General features: G+C 33.2%; 1 protein-coding gene and 1 long non-coding RNA gene across 2 annotated transcripts in view; one reads left to right on the top strand and one right to left on the bottom strand.

Annotated features, from left to right (window-relative positions):
* Window positions 1–26,383, bottom strand: part of LOC111422514 (cytochrome P450 4c3-like) — a 27,910-nt gene extending 1,527 nt beyond the window's left edge. Inside the window, exons 1-3 of the mRNA XM_071196560.1 lie at window positions 26,184–26,383; window positions 4,695–5,470; window positions 4,573–4,641 (exon numbers count right to left, since the gene is read on the bottom strand). Of these exons, the coding sequence (XP_071052661.1) occupies window positions 4,573–4,641; window positions 4,695–5,470; window positions 26,184–26,352 (1,014 nt within the window). The 5' untranslated portion in view covers window positions 26,353–26,383. The remainder of the gene's footprint in view (window positions 1–4,572; window positions 4,642–4,694; window positions 5,471–26,183) is intronic.
* LOC139430223 (uncharacterized) lies at window positions 10,909–17,965 on the top strand. The gene is made up of 3 exons (XR_011640680.1): window positions 10,909–11,088; window positions 11,145–11,393; window positions 11,457–17,965. It is a non-coding gene; the product is annotated as an uncharacterized lncRNA (long non-coding RNA).
* Window positions 26,384–26,528: the final 145 nt, after the last annotated feature.

Genomic DNA, 26,528 nt, shown 5'->3' with positions numbered 1-26,528 from the left:
TCAACAACTTAAGAGATTATTCCGATAAACCAATTCTAGAAGAATAAAACGCATTCTTCTTCATATCTTCTCCTTTCTATCCACCAAATATAAAATGGGAGACACATACAAAAATTTGCGGCTCCGGTAACATTAGCATACAAACGAGATGAAAAGAAAAAATCAAGATTATGCATAGATTTTAGGGATCGTAATAAAATTGTTGTCCCTCAATAGCAACCTTTTCCATTAATTGAAGATCTGATGGTGAAATCAAGAAATTACATTTTTTTTTCTACTTTAGATATAAATTCAGCATGCTGGTCAATTCCTTTACGTATCACAGATAGATATAAGACAGCATTTATTACACAAGAGGGTCACTATCAGTCTACCATTTGGTCTAAAAACCTCACCAGTAATTTTCCAAAGGATAAGTATAGTAATATAATGAGAAAACATAAACTCACAGATTTTAGGGTAAATTACATAGATGATATGTTAATATTTTCGAAAACATTTTCCGAACATGTTGAACATCTTACAAAACTTTTCAAGGCAATAAAAAAAGAAGGCTTTAGATTAAAATTTTCAAAATATAATTTTGGATCCGATTCACTAAAATTTTGGGCCATATAATCCAAAACAATCTAATTCGACGAATAAAGGATAACTTAATTTCAATTAGAAACTTCCCGATCCCAGGAACACAGAAAAATGTGAGATAATTTCTAGTCAAAATAAACTTTAACAATAAATATGTACCAAATATCGCGATTACGTTAGACCTATTACATAACCTATTGAGAAAGGGATAAGAATTTATTTGGACAAGTGAATGACAATTTTTTCATTTGAAAAAATAAAAAAACTATTGTGTTCTAAACCTATTTTAACGATTTTTGATGTAAATTTACAAGGTGTAGGAGCAATACTGAAACAACCACAACAAAATAACTAAGAAAAACCAATTCTCAAACAAATTAAATAAAATAAGAAAAAGAAAGAAATCTGTGGAAAGAAAGCTATATATTTAGAATGCCTAGCAATCAAAGAAGCTCTAAAATATTGGCAATATTGGTTGACTGGAAATATAATTTAATAAAATTATTAAAGTTTTCTCGGATCACAAACCTCTGGAAAAATTAAATATCCAAGAGAGAACTGATGATGAATTAGGAGATTTAACATGTTACGTATCACAATATGATTTTGAAATCAAATATTCTTCAAGAAAGTACAACTTAGAAGCAGATTGTTTAAGCAGAAATCCTGTATAGCAGTGAAGCAGAAAAATTAAAGATAGAAAATTTTATAAAATTAGAAAATATTATAAATGATCAAGAAAATAATGATGAAGTGCAAAATCAAAAGGATATATTAATAAGAAGACATGGTGTGTACTATAAAAAAGTAAAAAAGAAGGAAAAGGTTATATTATCAGAGGCGTTTAGCTTAAAATTTATTAAAGACGTTCATTATCACTATAGTCATATAGGTATAATACAATAAAAGCACCCTCCATTGAAAGCAGAACTATTAACCTCAAAACAGAAGTTAAATACCTAGGAGTAATACTAGGCTGTAAACTAAACTGGAACTCACACTTAGACAAGGCGAGGAAAAAGGCCATCATTGCAAACCAGATCTGCCGCAGACTCCTAAGAAGGAACTGGGAAGCAATAATCAGCCAAAAACAAAACATAAGACAGCACAAATCCAGCTGTTAGCATGTCTTAATATAACGGGTGCAATGAGATCTTATCCAACGGCTGTTTTGGAAGCCCTACTCGGTCTCACACCACTCCTTTTATATATACAAAAGGAGGCAGCTTCAAGTGCCTTATCATTGAAAACAGTTTCTTCACTCAAGTTGATGCAGGGTAACCTCAGAGGACACCTCGAAATCCTCAAGGACCCATGTCTAAATCACCTGATTCAAATTAAAACGGACTTATATCGACAGAATACAATTTCAACCAGCCGTATAAGGTCATATTTAGAAGCACGGATGATTGCGCGAAGGTGGGCCACAACTAAAAAGAGGAGCCCTAGCCTGGTACACCGATGCTTCAAAGACATTTAGATCCGGAGTAGGTTTAAACTGCCCCTCAGCTCGGACATAACCATTTTTCAAACAGAAGTTTTGCTATAAACTTCTGCACCGCTTTGAACCTACAAAAGGGACAGAAAGGTGCATCCATAATCATTTTCACAGACAGTCGGGCCGCCTTAAAGGCAATTCAGGCCTACACGTGTAACTCCGCACTGATCAGAGAGTGTACCAGCAAAATGAGTGAACTCGGTGTTAATGACAATGATGTTACCCTATGGTAGGTTCCAGGTCATAGCAACATTAAGGGCAATGAGAATGCGGACAAGCCGGCCAGAGAGACAGCGAATACGCCCTTCATTGGACCCCAACCTGGTTGTGGACTACAAAAAGGCCTATTAAATAATTAAACTATGTTTAACGATGAAGCAATATTATTAGTTTTTCAGTGCAACATATGTTTCGGAAATTTCTTTCCTTCTTCAGGCACGACTGAAAATACCATGATAATATCAGATTAACTTAACAAATCAACTAAAGAGTAAAAACAATTAAGGAGCAAAAAACTAACATTTAGGGAAACAAAAGGATTAAAAGATATCAAAAGAAATTAAAAGAAATAGCTCACCGTCAGGTCTCAGAGGAACTCCTTTTTATAATTAAAATTTATTTCTACTTTTGTCAACATTTAGGCGTATTCCCTTAGGAGTTTAGTTTAATTCCTGAACAAATTTGAAAAATTTTCGTAAATGAAAAATGTGATAAAAATTATTTATGGCTTGAAGAGCATGTCATAATTTAAAATATTTTGTTATTTACTTTTAATTGTTTCTACTCTTTAGTTGATTTGTTAAGTTAATCTGATATTATCATGGTATTTTCAGTCGTGCCTGAAGAAGGAAAGAAATTTCCGAAACATATGTAGCACTGAAAAACTAATAAAATTGCCTCATCGTTAAACATAGTTTAATTATTTAATAAAATTTACGATGAACACCGAATCTACTATATTTAAATTACAAAAAGGCCACCTAAAACAAATAATCAACAGTTGGGAGGTCTCAAAGGTAGCCTTACGCTGGAAAGAACTTCCACGTCACAGACAAGCGAAGAGTATGATAACTCCGTCGCAAAACAAAACCAAAGAGGTTTTATGCCTCAGCAAAGGGGATCTAAGGATGCTCTCAGGTTACCTTACCGGCCATGCGCTCCTAAAATACCACCTCTTCCACATTGAACAAGCTGAGGATTAAACATGTCGACTTTGCAACGACGAGTCAGAAACAGCTGACCGTTTAAGACACAAAATTTTCGGTAAAGCTCTCTTGACACCTACCGACATAAAGGTTCAAGACTTCAGGGCAATTCTAAGGTTCATCAAGGACCTACATTTGCCCTAAACTTTTGGAGGGCTAAAGTTACAATAGATCTTATAGGTCGCGGTAACGAGACGGGCCGCACCCCTCAGCCCGGCAGCAATAATAATAATAATAATAGGTATAATACAAATGCAAAAGAAAATAAATCAAGTATATACTGCAAAACATTTAACAAATAATATAAGGACTTTTGCAAAAGATGTGAAATCTGTATAAAGAATAAATCTCGAGGACAAGACAAGATTGGTCTAACGTCTCACTTAAGTCCAGCCACAAAACCTTTTCAAATAAGATCTATATATACAATAGGAGGATTTGCAGGATCTAGATCAACAAAAAAATACATACGGTCTTGTTGACCATTTTACAAGATACGTATACATTTTGACATCGAAGAGTCAGGGTGCAAACCACTTTATAAAACTTATTAAAAAAGTATCGGGTAATAATTAAATTGGAATGATTTTAACAGATCAATATCCAGGAATAAATTCTAAAGAATTTAAAGAGTTTTTACGCAACAGAAACATACAAATTATTTTTCCAGCTGTAAGTTCACCTTTCTCTAATGGACTGAATGAGACGTTGAATCAAACATTAATTAACCCATCCGTGCATAGTGTCCCTTTTAAGGGACGTTTTGCAATATTTTTTTTTCCAAAATAAAATCATTTTTTATATAATAGATCATAAAATTTAAAAAAATACAACCAAATTTTTTTTAACTTCATGGGTTAATAAAATTAGATATACGATTAATGAAAAGGAAAGAAAAAAATCAGCATGGACGACCATTGCTCAAGACTACAGAAAACTTAAATTAAACTGAACATACAATTACTGGATTCGCTCCAAAATACTTATCAGAAAGTACAGACATTAGAATTCTACCTGAAGAATTGAAACAAGGAGGTACAAATAACCTAATAACAGACAGGCAATTAGCCTTGCAAAATACTATAATGTCACATGACTATAATAAAGGCAAATTTTACAAACACAGAAACGAACATTCTTTTAATGTAAGAGCCTGGGTATATGTCGAAAATGGTAAAGACTAAACCGGAAAAAAATGGGAGGAATTGAAAATATTCGAAAAAATTTACTTGCTTTACTACATGCTTTATACAAGAATTTTACAATAGCAAAATTAGAACCTACCTGACAATCCCGATTCTTGGATAATAAATATAAGCAGAATGAAACTGCAGCTGCAGTTGTATCATGACCCTATAAAAATTAAAAAATATATTTTCAAACAAAACAAAAAAATTAACAGAAACCTCAAACATAAAAGTATCAACTTCTTCTCTAATGTCTTCATCAGATAATGTATTTCCTTCTACCATTGAATATTCCAAAAGTAAATCGAGAAAAGCTTTTCTACGTTTCATCCCGATTTCATCCACGTCATAATTTTGTGTATTCCCATTTTGATTTAATTTCTTTAATTCTTCTTTTTTTCTTTTAATAACTGAATACGTATAATTATGTAAAATATTTACAGCTTTGCGTTCAACTCTATAATTATTCGTAAGTTGATAAGTACAATTAAATTGACCCATTGGACTAAGGGTTCTTTCAACGATTATTCTCAACATGTGTTTCACCGAATGAACGTAAAACGAATCCGTATCTGTTTGAGCGTTTACCGCTGTACCCATTGCCGACTCACAAATCGAATCCAACATGCACAAAGTGATGTAAGGAAAAATGTTGGTGGATTGTTCTCCGACTTCTTTTATCAAAGCGTCCACTAAAACATCGCTGGCAGTATTAAAAGATGGTATGAAATCCTCTAAGATTTTAAAATGAAACGCGGGTGTGAGAATCTTCCTATGTTTTTTCCATTTACTTCCAGTGCTTGTTAACAGACCAGTTCCGAGCCAATGGTGTAAATAGGTGTAAGAATGAGCTTTATTCAATATTTTTGTACTCGAAAGAATCACTTCGCTGAATTTCGCATCCATTACTAACAAAAATCCTTCGAAACCAAATATCGCCCATTGTATTTTACTGCCGTTCGTCACTCGATATTCTAAGAGCCTCTTGTATAATTCTACAATAAAAATTAAATGGTTAATTTCAATCTAATTAGTTCATTAATAAATATTCTTAACAAAAATATTTCCTAGCAATAATATTGTGTTTTAAATGTTGATTTAAATGATCGATTCGTTTGGATTTTCGTAGAAAGTTAAGGACAGGCCATGTACAAAGTTCGAAATTCTAGCGCTATTATAGCAATTAAAAATAGAAGGAAAAGCGCTTGTTAGAATGCATATAAAAAGCTAATTAGGTAGACATTAGAAACGTAATCAAACCAATAAGTATAATAACAAAATACTTTTAAATAACAAGTTCTATAAAAAACAAAATAAAACTTTTTTAAATGCATGAAGTTCATTGAGACTTATGCTATAAAATAAATTAAACTTTTCGAACAATTTCGTCTATTTCAGTACTAAAATAAAACATTATTTAAGGCACTATTCTATTGTAACTAATTTAGACAAGAAATGAAATCATTTGGCATCAAAAACAGATACTAATACACCCTTGCGCCCAAAATGAATCAAGAATCAACAATACATACTACTCCTACAAGCCACTACATAAAAATACCTTCATCGGTATAAGAGACTAAAATCAATGATATTTTATCAGCTAAATACCTATTCCAACGAATACTTTACAGTAAAAGGATACCATCTCAATGTTAGTACAGCATACTGATAACAATTTTCAAGAAATTGATGATCAAAGATTTTAAAGGGCAGCTTTTATATGTTAGATGAAGTTTAGTATCTCAATTGAGACTTAGAGCTGTATAAGAAAGACAGGGCCGAGCCCTTTTATAAGAGAAAGCAGAAGAAAATCTTTTGATATCATCTGTAACATTGTTACCGTCTTTTGTAATCGTCAACATTGTTTACCACTATTCTCAACATTGCCCCAAACATCCCCCAAAATCATCACCAGCCTTCGTTGACATTGTATACGACATCCATTAATATCAACCCTGACATTCTGGAAAAATTCTAGAGGATTAGTTGATGGAAAATAACGAAAAAGTCCTTACTTTTGCTAGCTCAGCTAGAACATTGCCAGGCATTGAGCTTAAGATCAAAGAATAGCGAGTGGATGAACAAACGTAAAACCTCAGCGGCCATAGTGCAATTAGTTTTGAATTTGACATTGATTGTTTACTCCTTCCTATACGTTAAATTAGTAAGGTAAGAAACACAGTCAAAGAAGATGAAGACGTACGAAACGAAGATGGCAAAAACGTCCATACCGGATTTTAAAAAATGGTCCAATAGAAAATGGAGACACGTGTATCACAGTGTTAAATACGGACAATCTTTGGACAGAAAATTGTGGATCATAAGAAACGATGAAAGAGTGCAGGTTCTCTTAAGAATGCTCTTAAAGAACTTTTAGTGGTAAAGGCTTAAGAGTGGTTAAGTGGTAGAAGTGGAAGTCAACAGACTTTATATCAGCACCTCAAAGGTAAGGTGTGTTAACTCACATTTTTTTGCGAAATGAGTTATCTCCACCATGTGTATTTATTTAAACATTAAATCCACTTTCAAATCTCTCTCCTTAATAATTTCGAGTTTATGACTTAACATACCTTACTTCTTAGGAGTTGATATACAACCTCCCCCCAATTTTGGTTAGTCAATAAATTAGAACCCTCAATAAATTTTAAAATCAACTTTTAATTTTAATCCACTCACTTGAAGACTTAAGTTAAGAAGAGAAGTAGACTGCATGACATGAATATCTGTGATAAAAAATAACATCATTCTTATTAACTGTTTTTCATTAGCCTTATAACCAATGATTGACCGATGAGGAACGAAGAAATAGTCAGAATGCTTGACCACAAAAGTCGCCGTGGAAAGGACGCACAAATGGTAAGTCTGCTGTGACAGATAAGAAGCTCAAATGCGAAGAAAAGATTAGGGGCTGAGAGTACAGTGGCTGGGAAAAGAAGGACTCGTTTCCAAATCCCATTACCAACCTAAAACTTTAAGAAGAAGAAGAAGGGGCTGAGAGTCAGGTATAAATGAGGAGAAGAACTGTTTCCAGAGGAGGAGCCGCATGACATCGAAAGGTTTTATAAAAAAGTTACTCCTGGAAGATTAGAAGTTACGATTTGATGCGATTTTAAAACTAATTGTAATTTAAAAGGAAAAAGGTGAAATCATCTGGCTTTCCTTGAGTTGGGTGATGGTTCAACATATTCTCTGTTCGCCATTAGAAAACCTGATATATGACCATATGATGTCGATTTCAACTTTTCTGCACCGCAGTAGACCGTTTTCTTGAAAGCCGTGCTGGACCAACATCACCTACATAAACCCGTACACTTTCAGCCATCTATAATCAGAAGTAATGTCTTAAAATGATACGCACTATCTCTTCAATTCCTGATCTGTCGGCTCTGCCTGATACATCGTATCGAACACTCTTGTATTAAGTCGTCCAATGCGATTCACGGAAAAAGTTTATTGCTCTTTCCGTGTCGAATCTATTGGTGAGTACACGTGAGAAACGAGTTATGAAAGGCGCGGCGAACCGGCCGAGGTGGTACTTTAAACAGTTCCCATGCGGTTATTATAAACATTTCGAAAAAGATTTATTTGAAAAATAGCTTCAGAATAGTGTATCCGTCAACCGTATAATGTTCTGATCCGGAAGATATGTCCCGTATCTTCCTGTATAAGATTTTATTTTTGATAATATCATCAGCATTAAAACGTCGTGTTCATGCGTCTTGCGCTCATTTAAACGCAGAAACACTTGTAAAGTTTTTTACAGCTCTCAATCCCATTCATAAGGTTTAGGGATATTTAGGGATATAAAAACAACGACCAACTCGAAATTCAACTTTTGATGATCTTCGATAAACGCGCACTGCGAAAAAGACAACTATGTATCTGAACGTCTACCAGAGACAACGGAGTGGATAATATCTGCCGTAACCACAGAGAATATATCTTGGTGAATCAAAGATATAGAAACAGCTTCACATGAAACCTTACCCGGGTATAGAAAGGATATAGAACAAAGTTCAAAATCATGCAAACAGTTATCAAACAAGATAGACATCAATAATAAGTGCATACAGATTGAGGCAGATGTCAATGACAGAGAAGTACAGTCGTGATCTTGGGAAATGCACACTCAAGGTCAAGCGCTGTTGTGAGATCCGACATGCCGCTGGCTAAACGGGCTGAGCCGAGCGCACACGAAGCTCTTGACTCTATAAAATCTCTATAAAATAGAGATGAGCGATATATCGATAACGGTGATTTTAAAATCACTGTCACCACCAGTTCTTTTCTTTACAGTTACCAGTGATTTTACACAATAGACTCAATACTCAATAGTCATAAACAAAAAATGGAACAACGTCTCATCCGAAATACCATCAAAATCCAATACAAAATCCTGTCCGAGCAAGAAGCCATCTTGAAATTTATTCATAGAGCACTGCAAAACATTTACACTACATCGAATATGAAGCTCTAAACAACAAAATTAATGAAGAAATCCATTACAAGAACCCTGGATTATTACCCCCATTACCCTGGAAAATAAAAACAAAAAATTAAGGAAACTGGATAGGTTAGTTAAAGATAGAGATAATTTTCTAAAACAATCCCATGGTTGTAATAACAAGAATTTCAATAAGTTTGACTCCCCTAATAATAAAGTTAAAAATAAACATAAATAAATAAAGATAAGAATGACACTTCAACCCAAACTTTTACAATTAAAAGAATTAATATTGACAATCCTACTATTAATATTGATATCTCAGATATTGATAGCTTTAAATTTGCCCCTCGTTTCACGAACCTAAGTGATATAAAATTGGATGATGACGATGTTGAAATTCTTAATCTGGGTGTCAAATTTGCTCTGCCTTCTAATATAAAGCCTGTAGATTTTGCCATAAAGCTTGAATCCCAATTAACCTACAATCAGTCCATTAAACAGATTTTTTCAGACAATAGATCCTTGATTGAGGGTATCGGCAACCCGCCGGCGTCATATAATGTTAAACAAAACAGTAGAACACGCTCTGTTCCTCGCTCAGCCCTTTTAAATAAAAAGATTTCTAAATTTAAATCCAAGATTGATAATAATAATTTAATCGTTACTACTGGAGACAAGGGTGCGGGTATTGTTATTTTGGATAAGGAACTGTACATTAGAAAAACCTCAGACTTCTTTTTAGATAACAACATAACAGAAATCAATAAAAACCCCACGATTACATTTAATAATACCTATAAAAAATTCATTAAAAATAATTTGACCCACTTGAAAAAAAAAAAAAATGTAATATCAATCCTTTTAACTCAATAGAAATGAACCCTCTCATACCCTGTTTGAAGAGTCTCATTAAACTACATAAACCTGAGAAAAGCATCCGTCCTATCATAGGTAACATTAATACTCCTACTAGTAAAATTTCAAAAATCGCTCAAACCTTTCTTTATCACCATTTTAACCCTCTATTTTCTAACACCATAAAAAACTCTTCAGATTTGATTAATAGACTCAAAGATTTCAACCTTAATAAAAATTGTAAATTAATTTCTTTTGATATAAAAAATCTCTACTCAAATGTTCCTATATCACAAACTTTAGATTTTGTCAAAAAACATCTTATAAAATCACAAGATTTGAATAACCTTAACATTTTAGAAATTTCATGCTTCATTGATCTTCTTGAGATAATTTGTAATCAGAATTTTTTCACATTCAATAATAAGTTTTATAAAATGATGGACGGTTTACCTACGGGTTCTCCCATCTCTGGTATACTTTCAGACATCTTTGTAAACGAATTCGAAAAAGAACTTTTTTCATCCAAATACAACCTTTTCATTAGAGACATCAAATTTTATGCAAGGTATGTTGATGATAGCTTCATTATTTACGAGGGTAACTCTGCAAAGTTATCGGCACTTTTTAACATTTTCAATAATATCAATAACTTAAACTTTACAATAGAATTGGAAAGTAATCGAACACTTAACTTCTTACATCTACAAATACACAGAAATGTCATCCTAAATAAATTACAATTCAACATATTTAGAAAACCCACCACTGCTGAGCGAGGAACTTAGTGGTGTTTACAGAATTGATTGTCCGGACTGCGATAGAACCTACGTCGGCCAAAGAGGACGTAATATCAACACCAGATTTAAAGAACATATTTCCAAAAATACCTCTGCAGTCTATAAACATATCAGTAAATATAACCATAACATTAAGTTCGTTAATTGTAAACTATTGAAAAACATTAAAAAGTCCAAAGAGATGGATCTCTATGAAGAATTATACATTAACATCTTCTTAACAAAGAAGATAAACTCATCAATGACACTCTAGATCACAATGTCTTTAGACACTTTACTATGTTTATTTAATTCCACGCGTTTATATTTAAATATTTTAAGGTTTTTTAAATATTGCAACTTCATTGAGATCCCTTTCTTATCTTATCTCCCGATCATGCGCTAAACTGTACTCGTACGCCATGCGGTTCTTCACACTCAGTCCTCGATAGATATTCTTACGCACCAGATGGACTCTCAATAATTTTTTAGTTTTTTGGTTTATCAACAATTTCAAAATTTTGTATTAGTAAGTTAACTTTTTCTAAGCTTCCATCATAAATCCTTATAAATTTATCTTTTCAGCTTTAATTTTGGAACGTTCAAACTTTCTTGGCTTTTCTTTAACGATGAAAATCATGTTTTAAAATTAATTCTTAAATTCTTTTGTTATATCTTGCCCATCAGGCTTTTAACTTTGTTAATAAGTTGGAATTTTTGGAATTTAAACTTTAGAGGTTGTTCTTATGTGTCGTATTTTCTATACTTTTCCTCGTGGTTCCTGTGAGATGTTAATTGAATTTTACTCTCTGACTAATATCTCGTAATTTGACGGTAACTATTAACATCCTATTATCTAGTTAATTTTAATAATAACAAACAATTTGTACATTTCAGTCGTGCCAGAAGAAGGGAGAAGTTACTCCCGAAACTAGTAGCACTGATCTTAAATATTTTTTATTAAATATATTTTCATCGTTTTCTCAAATTTTTTCTTTCAACCATTACGATGAACCTAGAATCGAAGATCGCAAGATTAAGTGATTTTACTGACAAGAAATATTCGTTTCTACAAACACCGCTCCGGTGATATGATTCGCACGCTACCTATAACAAATTTCTTGCTTTTCGGGGAATACCCGACATATGCATTGAATGCGTTCGGAGTGGTTTACTTTTAATTGTTTTATTATTTAGTCATCTGGTGATGATAGTGTCTACGCAACCTGTCATATTTGCAAATAGACTTTATCGTTTAAAACCACAAACTCAAACTTTATCACAAACAAAAAAGGATTCAGAGAATTTGTAAAATCACTAAATAAATCATATGAGCTACCTAGTAGCCATATAATTTCAAAAACGCTAATTCCAAATTTATTCGAAAAATGCTATTTAAAATGCCAAGAATGTAGATACTTCCGACTTTTGGACCTCCATAAACATCAAACGTTATATAGCTTTAACAGCACATATGTATGATAAATGAAAACTTTAAATAAAAACGATTTTATTAGATTGTAAAATAATGGAAGGACATCATACAGGTAAAAACTTAACAATATAATAGATAAAGTTATACTAGTTGTTTCTGACAATGCATCGAATATTAAAAATGCTATTACAGCTAAACTAAAACTAAACCATTTTAGATGTTTTGCTCACTGAATAAATTTAGTATTGCAAAATTGTTTGGAAACATCTCATATTTCCCTACTGATATCAAAAGTAAAAAGGATCGTCTCCCACTTTAAAAGGAGGACTATTGCAAGTGAATTATCAAATTATCAAGAAAATTCCGGAAAAACGACATTAAAATTATTGCAAGATATTTCCACCCGCTGGAATTCAACTTATTATAATTAATTATGTTGAACCGATTTGTCGAATTAAATACCATTAGAAGTACCATAGCAATATTGGATGCAGATATTTCTGTGTTAAGTTCAGATGAATGGAAAATGTGCCAGAAATGATGCGAGATTCTAAAACCATTCAAAAAAATTATTAAAATTATAAGTGGAGAAAACTGTCACAGATTCTTTTGTAATCCCTTTAACTATGGACTTATGATATTTAATAATAATAATTACCGTATTTTCTCGAATCTTATCCACACTCGAATCTAATCCGCACCCCGATTTTAAAAATGCATAATGGTAAAAAAATTTAGTTTGCGAATGTAATCCGCATCTTTCTCTGAGCAATTCGACAACAACAAAATGATGCGATGCTTGTTGTTAACCATAAATATATAATAATAATAATATATTTATGCATAGTATACATATATACATAAAATTATTATAAATTAAGCCAGCACAAATTAGGCGGAGTTCAGGTGCAGCCTGCTCTTCCAACAACACCTGCTCTTCCACTCAAACCTAATAAAACTAATTCTAAATGTATAAGAGAGAAAAAGAAAAGAAAAACGAAAAGAAAAAGACCCGATGGTGAAATCATAATTAATTACTAAGCGTAAACTGCCCGATCCCTGTCGCCCTACAATGCATTCTGAATTTGAGACAAGCGACCGTTCACTCTGTGACGAAACAACCTTGAAGAAGTGCAACATTTTATAGTTGATGGCAAATCATTAAGAATATGTGTTATTTGGTATGAAAAGTATTTCTTAAATAGCTGGTGATGATGTATCGGCGGGGTACGAGTGCCCTTGAATCGAATATTCAATTGAACATCGGTACGAAATTTTATTTTATTGAAGAAGTATGGAGATTTCTTCAAAGTAATTATATTAAAGAACAAAACCGCCGAATGAAGTATGCGCCTGTTTTTCATGTTGAGCCAACTCAAATCCTTTAATTTGTGCGAAACATGCTGACGTCCCCGTAAACAAATATCAAGAGCAAGCAAGAATTTGAATTTTCTGAATTTTTTTCGTATTACTATACGAAATACACTGATCATACAATGTATCACAATAATTAAAATGCGCTAACACCAAGGCCTCGCACAAAAGCACCCTTGTTCTACGATTGAGGAACGACCGACCGCCATAAATCAGCTTAAGAGCAGCATACGCGGAAGCAGTACACTTATTGATGTGTTTATTAAAGTTTAAATTTTCGTCCAATAAGACACCCAAGACACCGATCTTGACCCGATCTCGAACAGAATTATCACTTATCACCTTTCTTGGCCCAAATAAAATCAGCTCTATTTTAGCAGCTTTAAGACAAAGGCAGTGACGCCTATCATCGACATCCGATGGCAGAAAAAATATATATAACTGGGTGTCATCCGCGTAGAAATGATGATTACAACTTTTTATGTATCTGTTAAAATGCGATGTGTAAAGTGAGTATAGCAGTGGACCCAAAATTGAACCCCGAGGAACACCGGACGTTGTCGAAAGAAACGATGAAACGCAACCATTCACCTTCACGCACTGCATTCTGCCCGTCAAGTAACTGTGCAAGTAACTAACCCCGATGCAAGATCATCAAACCCAATGTAGCGAAGCTTGGCATGATTGATAGTATCAAAAGCCTTTGAATAATTTAAGAGACACATCAAAGTGTATTTTCCTTGGTCTGTGCTTCGTATGACATCGTCCACAATATTCGACAGAGCTGTATTACAGGCATAATGCTTTCTAAAACCTGACTATGTAGGCGGTAAAAGGTTGTATTCCGTAACATAGTCCATTAATAGTAATTCGATTACTCTGTCTGTAATTTTAATACTAGCAAAGGTTGGACAAACTACAATTTCCCAAAAGCTCCTAATGATTTTCAAAAAAATTTCAATTTGTCTCAAACAGTGAATGCCGACGAAATGGCACTATATCTGGATATGCCTCCCAATTTCCTTAGAAACGAGTGGTTGCGAAAAATTGTGCATAACATTAGTATGCTAGCAGCAACAAGTGACAAAATTGGGGAAAAATTGCTGTCATTATTAATATTGAGAAAAAAACCATTCTGAAATCCGAAAGACTTCCCGAATGACGTCTTAGTTAGGGCACAATAAAAGGATGAATAATGGAAAAGCTGATGATGGAATGGTTAAGACAAGTATGGAGTCGTAGACCAGGAACACACATGGAAAACGATTCCTGAAAACAATTATAACATCATTTAAGAAGTTTTGTATAACCACTGCTTTGGACAGATCCGAAGATGACGAAATATGGGCAGAAAATGATACATAAAAATGTAAATATCGTTCTAAAACCCTTAACAGCGTTATTGTTATAATGCGATTTTATTTTACTATTTTCCAAATCGCAACTATACGACTGCGAATCTAATCCGCACTCGATTGTAATCCGCATTTGATTTTAGAGCATATAAAATTTGTAAAAAGGGTGCGGATTAGATTCGAGAAAATACGGTATACACTTTATTACAATGGCATTTCACAAAATAACAATATAAATGTAACTGGTTGGCAAGGGCGAAGTTAAGACAATCGTCTTCTCTTCCACTCAACCCTGCCATAAAAATAAACAAAATATAATAATAATAAAAAAAACAAAAACAAAACTAAACTAGGTACAAAAAAAGCTAATAATAATAATAGCGCACCAATTAAAAATAAACGAAAGAAAAAAAAATTTTAAAAAAGCAAAACCAAATCATCGCATTCCACGTGTCCCGCCCTGTATATGATCACACTGTTCTCCATATAAATATTTTTTGATCTTTACTTTAAATGCCGGCAAGCTCAACATTTTCAATGATTGGGGTAAACTATTATAAAATTTCGGTAAGTTGTAAGAGAATGATCGCTCAAATAATGTAGTCACATGCAGCGGTGGTGTCACAATATCCTTGCTTCGAACATTTAAGCTATGGACATCAGTGCGGAATTTAATCTTATCATACAAATAAGATGGACATTTAAGCAACAGTAACTTATGAAAAAATGAAACCATATGGTATATACGACGGTTACACATATTCAGCCACCCAAGATCGATCAGCCTGTGTGAGACATGGCACCCACGTCGAAGCCCGAAAATCATTCGGAGACATGAATTCTGAACACGCTAAATCCTTTGTGATGTTTTTAAGTTTAGACAACTATGATATACTGTATCACAAAAGTTAAAATGGCTCAGCACTAAGGAATCGCAAAGCATAACCTTTGTGCTGCGATTTAAAATATTCCTCATGCTGTATATGAGCTTCCAAGCAGCGAATGAGATTTTTGTCTTGTTCAGGATGTGCTTTTCGAACCTAAGATTAGAGTCGAGCTGTAATCCTAAATTTCTAGCACACTCCTTAACACCAATACATTCACCACCAATGTTGATTTTAAAATTTTCTGCAATAGAGTCTCGTGCACTCCGCCTGCCAAAGAGCATAACCACTGATTTATTTGAATTTACCCGTAGTGGATATATCTATCAAATTATTGATGTCCTCACTCAATTTAACTTGAGCAGTGGCCATGTCCGTAGGCAGGAACGATAGATAAATTTGGAATCATCCGCATAAAAATGTGACTCTGAATATTTCAAAACTGTCGACAGATTAGAGGTATAGATACAAAATAGTAGAGGCCCCATGATAGAACCCTGTGGCACTCCTGACTTCAAGCCTCGCAGTTCAGATCTCCGAACACCCAATTTAACGGCTTGTTGTCTATCTGACACATAACTATCAATCATGCTTACAGCAGAATCATTGAACCCAATGAAGGATAAGATAGCTGACAACATTCTATGATTGACAGTATCAAAGGCCCTACTGTAGTCTAGCAAAACTAATCCGGTAAGCCTATTTTGATCCGCCGCAAACAATATGTCATCAACTATATGCGTTAATGCTGTATCGCAACTGTAGTTCGCACGAAATCCAGACGGTGTCCTAGGCAAAATATTATGCTTATCGACAAATTCCCGAATTTGGTCATTCATAATTTATTCTAATACTTTAGACAAAACAGGTAAAATATTAATTGGTCGCAGGTCCGAAAATGTCATAGGATTTTTAATCTTTGGCAAAGGTGTTACCAAAGATTTCTTCCAACATTTTGGAAAGATTGACCTCGATAAGCATATATTAATAATTATTAATAATATGTGTGACGTAAGGAATGATGAAGGGACAACAGTAATGTATCATCACAACTGAGAGTTCATCATATCCCACACAGCCAGATTTGATATTCAATAAATGGCCCGCTACAATATGCTCCGAGACAGGCACAAAAGCAAACAATTCATTAAAGGTAGACTTTTTCGTAGTAGTATAAGCCTGAATTAAGTCTGGATCAGCGATCATTGAGTTTACTGCAGCTTGTAAAAAGTTATCATTAATAACTTCAACGTCATTCAAATATTGTGGAAGTACCTGCTCTTTTGATTTGATGACATTCAGATGCCTTAGTAATTTCCAGATATCCCTAGAACGTTTATTTTTAAAAGATGATTCATAGTACGCCTTCTGCTCGGTCTTTATTGCGCAAGCAACATGTTTTCTAAAAGATTTGTATTCATTAAGTGCTAGTTCAATTTTAGACTTTTTGTACTTGCTGTAAAGACGATCTCTAAACTTAATCATGTCTCCAAGCAGGGGAGTAAGCCAGGGGGCAGATTTTTTGCTAAGCCTCACCGTCTTTACAGGTACATGAGCATCGAATAATGCTAGAATTAAATGGTTAAAGTACTGTAATTTCACTTCAACATCATCAATTCCATACACAAGGTCAAACGGCTGCGATTGAAGATCTAACGTGAAAAAATTCAAGTTAAATGCAGAAAAATCTCTGTAGGTTCTCATCACCGGGCTCCTCCCCTCATCAGGAACACTAAGGCAAAAATATATCAATTCATGATCAGTAAGGTCATGAAGACACTCAAGTGATAAAACAGAAACATTAACACAAGATGTAACCACAACATCAATAAGCGTCTCAGTAGCAGGTGTAATGCGAGTTGGTTCATTAACAAGCTGCAGCAAACCATAACCTTCAAGTATCTCTGAAAAACCAACTGCGTGACCATGACTGGGATTCATCAAATCAATATTAATATCTCCAGCACATATCAAGTCATCACACTGTGGAATGAACAAAGATAAAGTTTCATCAAACGAATCAAAAAATTCACTACAAGCCGAGCAAGGAGGCCTATACAATGCACCAATACAGTACCTGATATTTTTAAAAATGACTGAAATCCACAACTGTTCCAAATGCTCAAAACTGAGAACACCAAGTCAATGAAACTTATAATTAGTTTTAATGTATATGTTACCGTCAATCTGTATAATTCAGGTATTCTATACAATGCCTAGGTAATCTATAAAATAGCTGGGGTGTCTAGGCACTGTATGAAATATTAAGAAGATTATTGTCCATTAGATACTTTACCTAGGTAATGTATACAATTCCTAGGGATTACATAGAGTACCTGTTGGTCGACTGGCAATGTGTAAAATAAATAGATTTTGATCTGTATTTATCCATTTTTACACATAATAAACTTTTTTATAATCTATAAGTTATTGTATAAAGAAGGCACCTAGTACCTTTCTGTAACTATAGTAAAATCACAGTTAAATGACATTAAACTTAAAATTTTTCTGGGATCACTAACATAATGTTATTTGCTTATAAGTAATCAAGTAATAAGTATTAAAAACTTAGGAAACAAAATAATTGTGTAAAAACAAGACGTAGAATTGAGTAAGTAAAAAAATATATTTATTTATTCTTACATGCGGAACTATTATGACACTTTGAAGTGCATAAAATCTTACTTTTAAGACATGAACACTTTTTAGTATCACAGTGTTTTTTGCAACTACATTTAATAAATCCCTGACCTGTCCCCGTAGATTATTGCAGATTCGCAACTGTACGGAGCGTCGTTTCTTGAGGGACATCTTCTTTTTTAAGTAGTTCTTGACGACAAACTGTAAACTGCTGTCTTGAATACCTATTCTTTACAACACCCTCCTTTGTTCCTATTTTATAAAGTTCGTCATCCGTTTTTTGTAAGACTACAGCTAGTATATTGCGAGCATCACCACGACCTCTGTCGACTTCCGGAACAGGGATTCTTACAGTGGTACCCAATGGCACAGGGGGAATTTTTTTTCCAGAAGTGTTAAGCATTTTCTGACCTTGCTCTGTTAAATTATCTTTGGAACTGATGCGGTTCTGTACAGCTAAAGCGTTTTTTAAGCATAATGGGCAAACAACTTTAGAACCATAGCCTTCTGCCATATCTTTCTCCGGAGCACCACAAATAGCATGAACGAATGAGTACCCGTTGTCTCCTCAGTAAAAACACAGCACAAGAGTGGGGAATCCAATGATTGCTCACGTTCTGATACAAAATTCAGAACATATAAGGGTTGTCCATGTACCTCAGAAGGAAGACTTTCAACATTCATAAGTTCATCGAGAGTCTCAGCACTTTGGATAGTCATGTGTTCATCGTCATATTCATCAAACGCACTTTGAGCATTCGAAACATCATTACGGGTCCCAGAACTTTCGAGGTCGGGGCTTTGTTGATGTTGAGCATCTAGAGGTTGATTTTGTGTCCGAACTCGATCTACTATTAAAGATTCTGAAAGAATCAGAATACTTGGTGATGACTTAATCATATTTTCTAGATCCTCTTCACTCTCCAGGTTGTGAGTATCATCGAGAGGTAAAGATATACCAACATTTACTTTAGATCCAAAAAGAGCTTCGTAAGGTGTTCTTTTGATGCCTGAATGGAATGCTTTATTCTTCATGAGTTGTACAAAGCGCAGACCATCACTCCAACGATTACTGTCACTATCTTGCATCCAAGTTGTTAGCATGTCCTGGTTTGCTCGTTCGACACTCCCCCGACTTTGGGAATGTCTAGGCTTACCATGTACAATTTTTAAAGTTGGCCAGTACGTTTTAAGACTGTTTACAATTTGGTTTGAGAATTCTCTAAAATTGTCTGATTGTAGGATCGCTGGTGCGCCAATCAATGTAAAAATATCCAGTAAATTGTAAGCTACTTCCTCTGCGCGTTTTGTTTTTAGTGCTCTTAATATTACAAACTTCGTGAGATGATCTTTTTTTATTCCTTTTTGTTTTTGCTGGCACGGTTCGCAAAGTTGCAGATATAGTTCAACATCGTGACGAGTTATATTCTTGTATCGTGTAGAAAGCTCGTTCAGCATACGGTCTCGACCGCCATGGCTGATACTTTGATGTGCCTCGTGAAGTACTTGGAATAATTCACTATCAGCAACATAATATATAATATTGTTATTTGGGGTATTCACAGGAAATATTAACCTATGTTTTTGACCAACAGTTATAAAATCATAATGCTTCAATAACCAATAATCCCGGGGTAACTTCTTATTGGCTGTTTTTGCATTTTTTATTTCTTCTAAAATTGTTTATACCGTTGATCGTCAATAAACGTGCAGTTTTTAGTATTTGCTGATTTTCTTTTAATACACAACTGTGAATAAAATCTTTCTCTCATCGCCGCCATTTTAATGAATTAGATTCACTAACGAAACCACACTACACTTCCACCCTTGTCGCACGCAGCATAATGAAATGCAAGCAAAAACAAGTCGCTGCGCGTTTGTTTACTGCATAGCCACATGTCTCCCCCTTCCCTGTTCTCGCCTTTTACACACATTGCCTGCTTCGCATTCGGTATTTTATAGAATAACTAGGCAAAGTATAAAATTAATAATATTTCATACATTACCTAAACGTTTTAGGTATTCTATAAAATGTCTAGGTATTGTACAGAATACCGGATTATACAGATTGCCGGTAACATATATACCAACACCACCGCCACGTTTGCTTGTAATTCTACGTTGGTGAATAAAATAATAATTTGGAATGTGACACGCTGTCAGCATAAAATCATCTGATATCCAAGTTTCAGATACTAATACAACATCAAAATCTTGTTCCAACACAAAGTCCGAAAATATAGAAAACCCCGACAGTAATGATGATATTCACATTGGCAAACTTAATCATAAGACAAGGCAGAACACTTTAGGAAAGCAACAAATATAACAAAGAGTAAACAGCAAACTAAATGGACTAATTAAACTAATTAATTAAACTATTCAATTGTGTAAAACAATTTGCGAAAAACTTTCAAAAAAATTTATCGAGGATGGTTAAGAAATAAGTATAAAAATAAAATCTCAGCTGATTAGTCGATTTGATAACATAGAAATGTGCAATACATTAGCTGTTTCGACGTTTCTAAATCCGCGATTCAAATTGATTGGATTTGTTAACCAACAATGCGCAGAAAATGCCAAAAAAGCACAAATCGCCGCTGAAAAAAATCAACCATGAAACATAAAAGCCATACTTCTAATCCCAGGACTATAATCGAAATAGAAAGATACCTGGAAGAAGATCTATTGCCAAGACATAAAGATCCACTCAAATTGTGGCGTGAACACGCATATTATTTCCCATACGTTAAACAAATAGTACAAGACAAATTTTGCGTATAAGGCACTTCAGTTTCTTGCTAGAGGCTATTCTCTAAAGCTGAAATAATTATTTCAGAAGGAAGAAATATAATTATTCGGCAAGAAGTATCTTCCACCGATAACCGTGGGAGGCAAATTTAAAACGATCTATTCGGGGTGAACGGTCAAATAAGCACAGGAACAACTTTTTACAATTTGCTAATATATATAAAAATTCAATGACAACTTGCTTGCTATATGCTATACAAAGATTAAAATTTTAACTGGGTTTTCCGTTATAAATGATTAAAAGTAAAATAAAAGAAATAACACCACAGCAGGATAGTGTTACCAGAGTACTTTGTTTTAATTAAGTGTAAATTTTCCTGTACTATAAAAATAATAAAAACGAAATAAGCCTAAACATAAAACAAACAATAATAACAAAATAAAAATTCAAAGTAATTTGTCATTTTTCTTACATCATTCACTACATGTAATCGATTAGTATTAAGGAAAAACAGTTTTTCTGGACTAATTATATTTCTTTTTTAAAACGATCTATTCGGGGTGAACGGTCAAATAAGCACAGGAACAACTTTTTACAATTTGCTAATATATTTCGGTTGTCGAATTACAACCTTCATCAGAGCGAATTACATTTGCTGTTAAAGAGAACAAAAATTTTCTTAAAATGGTAGAAGTTTTACAAGATAAGTTGAAAAACTTACTTGTTTATGAAGTGGATAAACCAAAAACATTATTGAACACATTACATAGATATTATTACGTTTAATTAAATTAAAACTTTGAATTAAAAGTTAAAATCATTGAGACGAACGAGATACACGTTAAAATTGTACTTTCGTTTTTTCTTTTTTTTGATTCTGAAATTCTAGGTGTATTCGAACAAAACTGGAACAATACGCCCAGCGCATGCGTTAAAATATAAAGAGAAAACTGTAATTGAAATTCAAAATTTAAAATTTAAATTGATGATAAAAGTTAACATAACTAAATTTCAAGTAACCCCAGCGATACAAATTCACAATCTACACACAAATTTAGATTGTTTAAATTAAATAGCATTTTTAAAATATTAATTTGTTAAAAAGTTAAACATTAAGTGTAGGAAAATTTTATGTAAACGGAAAAAACAAAATGTCTAGGGGGCAGCCTATTCTTGCTTTTGTCATTAGAAATGATGTAAGCATAAATGTTGCTTAAGGATTGTGTATTTGCCATTGCATTCCCCACGCGAAATGCAATAGATAACACCTGATTTTAATAGTGGATCAGTGCTGTCCTTGACTTTAGTGAAATATTTTTGCAATTTGTTTCATTGTCAAAACTGTTGCTATCTTGTGGCCAGAAGTGTGGTTTGAATGAAAGTTTAAATATCTTCCAGAATAAGTAGGCTTTCTATACCAATCAAAAACGATCGAGTTATCCAAGTTTCTGATGACTTTAGTGCCAAGAAAGGGTAACCCCCCGTCGACTTCGTGATCAAGTGTTAAACTGTTAAATTGATTTAAAATTGCTTCTGCATCGTCTTTGTGGACACTCAAAATTAGATCGTCTACATATTTTTTGATGAAATTAATTCTGAAGTTAATGTTATTTTTCTTTAAAATGTTATCAATGACGTGGTCCATCAATTCCGGGTTCCTTCAATTTGACGGTAGATTGTTCCATTAAAAGTAAAGACTGAAGCTTCAAAGATTAATTTCAAACCCAACAAAAACGTGTCCTTATCCCAACCACACTGGTCCGCTACTAAATCCCATTTTTCCTCTATAATTTTATTGACCAAGTCCAAAGGAATCACCGTAAATAAGCTGATAACGTCAAGGGAAATCAATATGTAATCCCGTGGCAGCTTGTAAATCGTTAACAAATTGAAAAGTGTTTTTGATATTGTAATCAGTTCTGTCGTTAAAAGCTAAGCTTAGTATGTTTGCCATGTAACCAGACAATTCATAGGAAGGGGTGCCCACAGAAGAAATAATAGGTCTTAAAGGGTTATCTTCCTTATGGATTTTTGGAAGAAAATACGCTTTGGCCAAGACTGAATTATATGTTTTTAATTTTTTAGCTTCGATGTCATTAATGAATTTTTGTGATTGTATACATTTAATAAAGGTGTTAATTTGTTTTTGAATGTTATTCAATGGGTCTTTTTCAATAACTTTGTATACTTCATTATCACTAAGCATTGCGATAGCTTTATTTATATAATCAGTTTTGTCCATTATCACTGTTGTTGCCCCTTTATCGGCCTTAGTAATGATAATATTAGGCTTATCTCTAATGTAATTTTTTGTGGTTTTTAAATTGAAAAAATTCTGTTGTGCAACCCATCATATGTTTCCCTGTCTGATTGGAAATTGGTTATAATGTTTGTTATTTTAGCTCTAGCTAAGTTTTTTTGTTCTACGTTAAATCTCTAATTAAGTTTTCCAAAAACATCAAAAACCTCTTCAAATCAAAATTATGTTTATTGACAGGAAGATGAAACTTAGGTCCAAGTGATAAAAGAGTCACAGCTTCCTCGGGAATTAAAGTGGTTGTTAAGTTCACCAACCATTTTTTGTTATCTTTATAGAACTGGATTTCCCCCCAAGACTTAGTCAACAGTAAGGTTATTTTTTTACAATTAGATTTTTTAACATTATTAAAAACTTTGTTATATTTCAGTTTTAGCGAATCAGTGAAGGAAAGGAACAAGTTCTCAGTTAACCTAACTCTGACAATTCCGGCCAAGTCATTTACGACGATGCAGAAGCAATTTTAAATCAATTTAACAGTTTCCACCCTAGCATACAATTCACACTTGATCACGAAGTCGACGGGGGGTTACCCTTTCTTGACACTAAAGTCATCAGAAACTTGGATAACTCGATCGTTTTTGATTGGTATAGAAAGCCTACTTATTCTGGAAGATATTTAAACTTTCATTCAAACCGCACTTTTGGCCACAAGATAGCAACAGTTTTGACAATGAAACATAGAATAATGCATATTAGTGATCCGATGTTCCTTGATAAAAATTTGAAATTTTTACGCAATGCCTTTGTTAATAATGGGTATCCCCCAAAACTTGTTAATAAATTGTTATTCTCTACCAACATCTTAAATACAACAACAAACACAACTGAACAGATTGTTAAATATCGTAAAATTCCTTACGTAAATGAACTTACGGGTAAAATTAAAAAAGTCTTTAAGAATGTTGACAACATCAAAGTTGTGGATTGTTACGATAACAAATTACAAAAATATTTCACTAAAGTCAAGGACAGCACTGATCCACTATGTTATCTATTGCATTTCGTGTGGGGCATGCAATGGCAAATACATTGGGCAAACCAATCAGTGGCTAAGAAGTAGGATTTCGAAACACAAAAGCGATTGTAGGTTATTAAAAACCTCCTGTGCTCTATCACAACATACCACAGACACAGGACATAAATTTGACTTTGATAATGTCAAAGTTTTGGACATTGAAAAGAACTATCATAACAGAAACCTCTTAGAAGTTCTTTACATTAACTACACTGATGACTCAATTAACTTCAAAACGGATACACAATCCTTAAGCAACATTTATGCTTACATCATTTCTAATGACAAAAGCAAGAATAGGCTGGCCCCCTAGACATTTTGTTTTTTCCGTTTACATAACACTTTCCTACACTTAATGTTTAACTTTTTAACAAATTAATATTTTAAAAATGTTATTTAATTTAAACAATCTAAATTTGTGTGTAGATTGTGAATTTTTATCGCTGGGGTTACTTGAAATTTAGTTATGTTAACTTTTATCATCAATTTAAATTTTAAATTTTGAATTTAAATTACAGTTTTCTCTTTATATTTTAACGCATGCGCTGGGCGTATTGTTCCAGTTTTGTTCGAATAAAACTAGAATTTCAGAATCAAAAAAAAGAAAAAACGAAAGTAAAATTTTAACGTGTATCTCGTTCGTCTCAATGATTTTAACTTTTAATTCCAAGTTTTAATTTAATTAAACGTAATAATATCTATGTAATGTGTTCAATAATGTTTTTGGTTTATCCACTTCATAAACAAGTAAGTTTTTCAACTTATTTTGTAAAACTTCTGCCATTTTAAGAAAATTTTTTTTCTCTTTAACAGCAAATGTAATTCGCTCTGATGAAGGTTGTAATTCGACAACCGAAATATATTAGCAAATTGTAAAAAGTTGTTCTTGTGCTTATTTGACCGTTCACCCCGAATAGATCGTTTTAAAAAAGAAATATAATTAGTCCAGAAAAACTGCTTTTCCTTAATACTAATCGATTACATGTAGTGAATGATGTAAGAAAAATGACAAATTACTTTGAATTTTTATTTTGTTATTATTGTTTGTTTTATATTTAGGCGTATTTCGTTTTTATTATTTTTATAGTACAGGAATATTTACACTTAATTAAAACAAAGTACTCTGGTAACACTATCCTGCTGTGGTGTCATTTCTTTTATTTTACTTTTAATCATTTATAACGAAAAACCCAGTTAAAATTTTAATCTTTGTATAGCATATAGCAAGCAAGTTGTCATTGAATGTTTTTCTATTTGTCTTTATTAGGAGGATTCTCATCTATGGATCATATTGTTACCTGGAAGCCTATAGGGTGTTTATATTACTGCAATGACTATATTTCACGTGACTACAAAATACGAGATAAATGTTTTCATTGTAAACATGTCTATTATAACTGGTTTCAGACCGGACACGCCATTTAGAGAGAACAAACCCGAGTAATATTAAAATCACCGGTTACGGCTAAAAATCAGCGCTTTGGAAGAGATAATCACCATCAAGAGAAGAAAACTGGAATATCTATATCCAATATTCGAAAGGAATAGACACTCGAGAAAAAGATGTACAAGGTCGACCTTATGAGTCGATAGATTTTCACATAAGTCCCAAGTAATTCCAGTGGAATGCCAACACTCGTGTGGAGAAATAGGTTGAAAATCTACTAAATAGGAAGAGAAATAAAAAGCCCATCATTTTTAAAGATCTGATTACCGGTTCACATGTCTGAATAAGCTTAAGCAGTTTCTTAAATATTTAAACCGAAATTATAGAATTCTGAATATAATTCAGAAAAATACTTAACAATTAGCTTAAGAGTTAGCTCTTTAAAATAAATATCAAATTTACCTTGTGGTGTAGTAATAATATATCCACTACCCATAATTGGTACCATAGGTAATGACGGTATTTTCCCATTAAACTTACTTCTATACTTAAAATAAATACGAAACCAGTACGCTAAAATTGTTGTCAAAACACAGACCACAAGCAGAATGCACGTATTGAGATTAATCATGTTTACGCGACGAGCAACGACGAGCGAATGGCAATAATTACACGACAATTTATATTTAAAAAGTAGGTCCCAATAATTTCGTAATAAAAATGAAAATTATCTTATAAAATTGTTGTTTATGAAAAATATCGAAATAAATAAACTAAATAGAAAAAATATGTTATACAAATTAAGTT

The sequence above is a fragment of the Onthophagus taurus genome, chromosome 6 (genome assembly GCF_036711975.1).
Source record: "Onthophagus taurus isolate NC chromosome 6, IU_Otau_3.0, whole genome shotgun sequence".
Taxonomy (NCBI): domain Eukaryota; kingdom Metazoa; phylum Arthropoda; class Insecta; order Coleoptera; family Scarabaeidae; genus Onthophagus; species Onthophagus taurus.
Note: the sequence above shows the minus strand (reverse complement) of the source record. Positions and strands in the feature narration are given on the sequence as shown.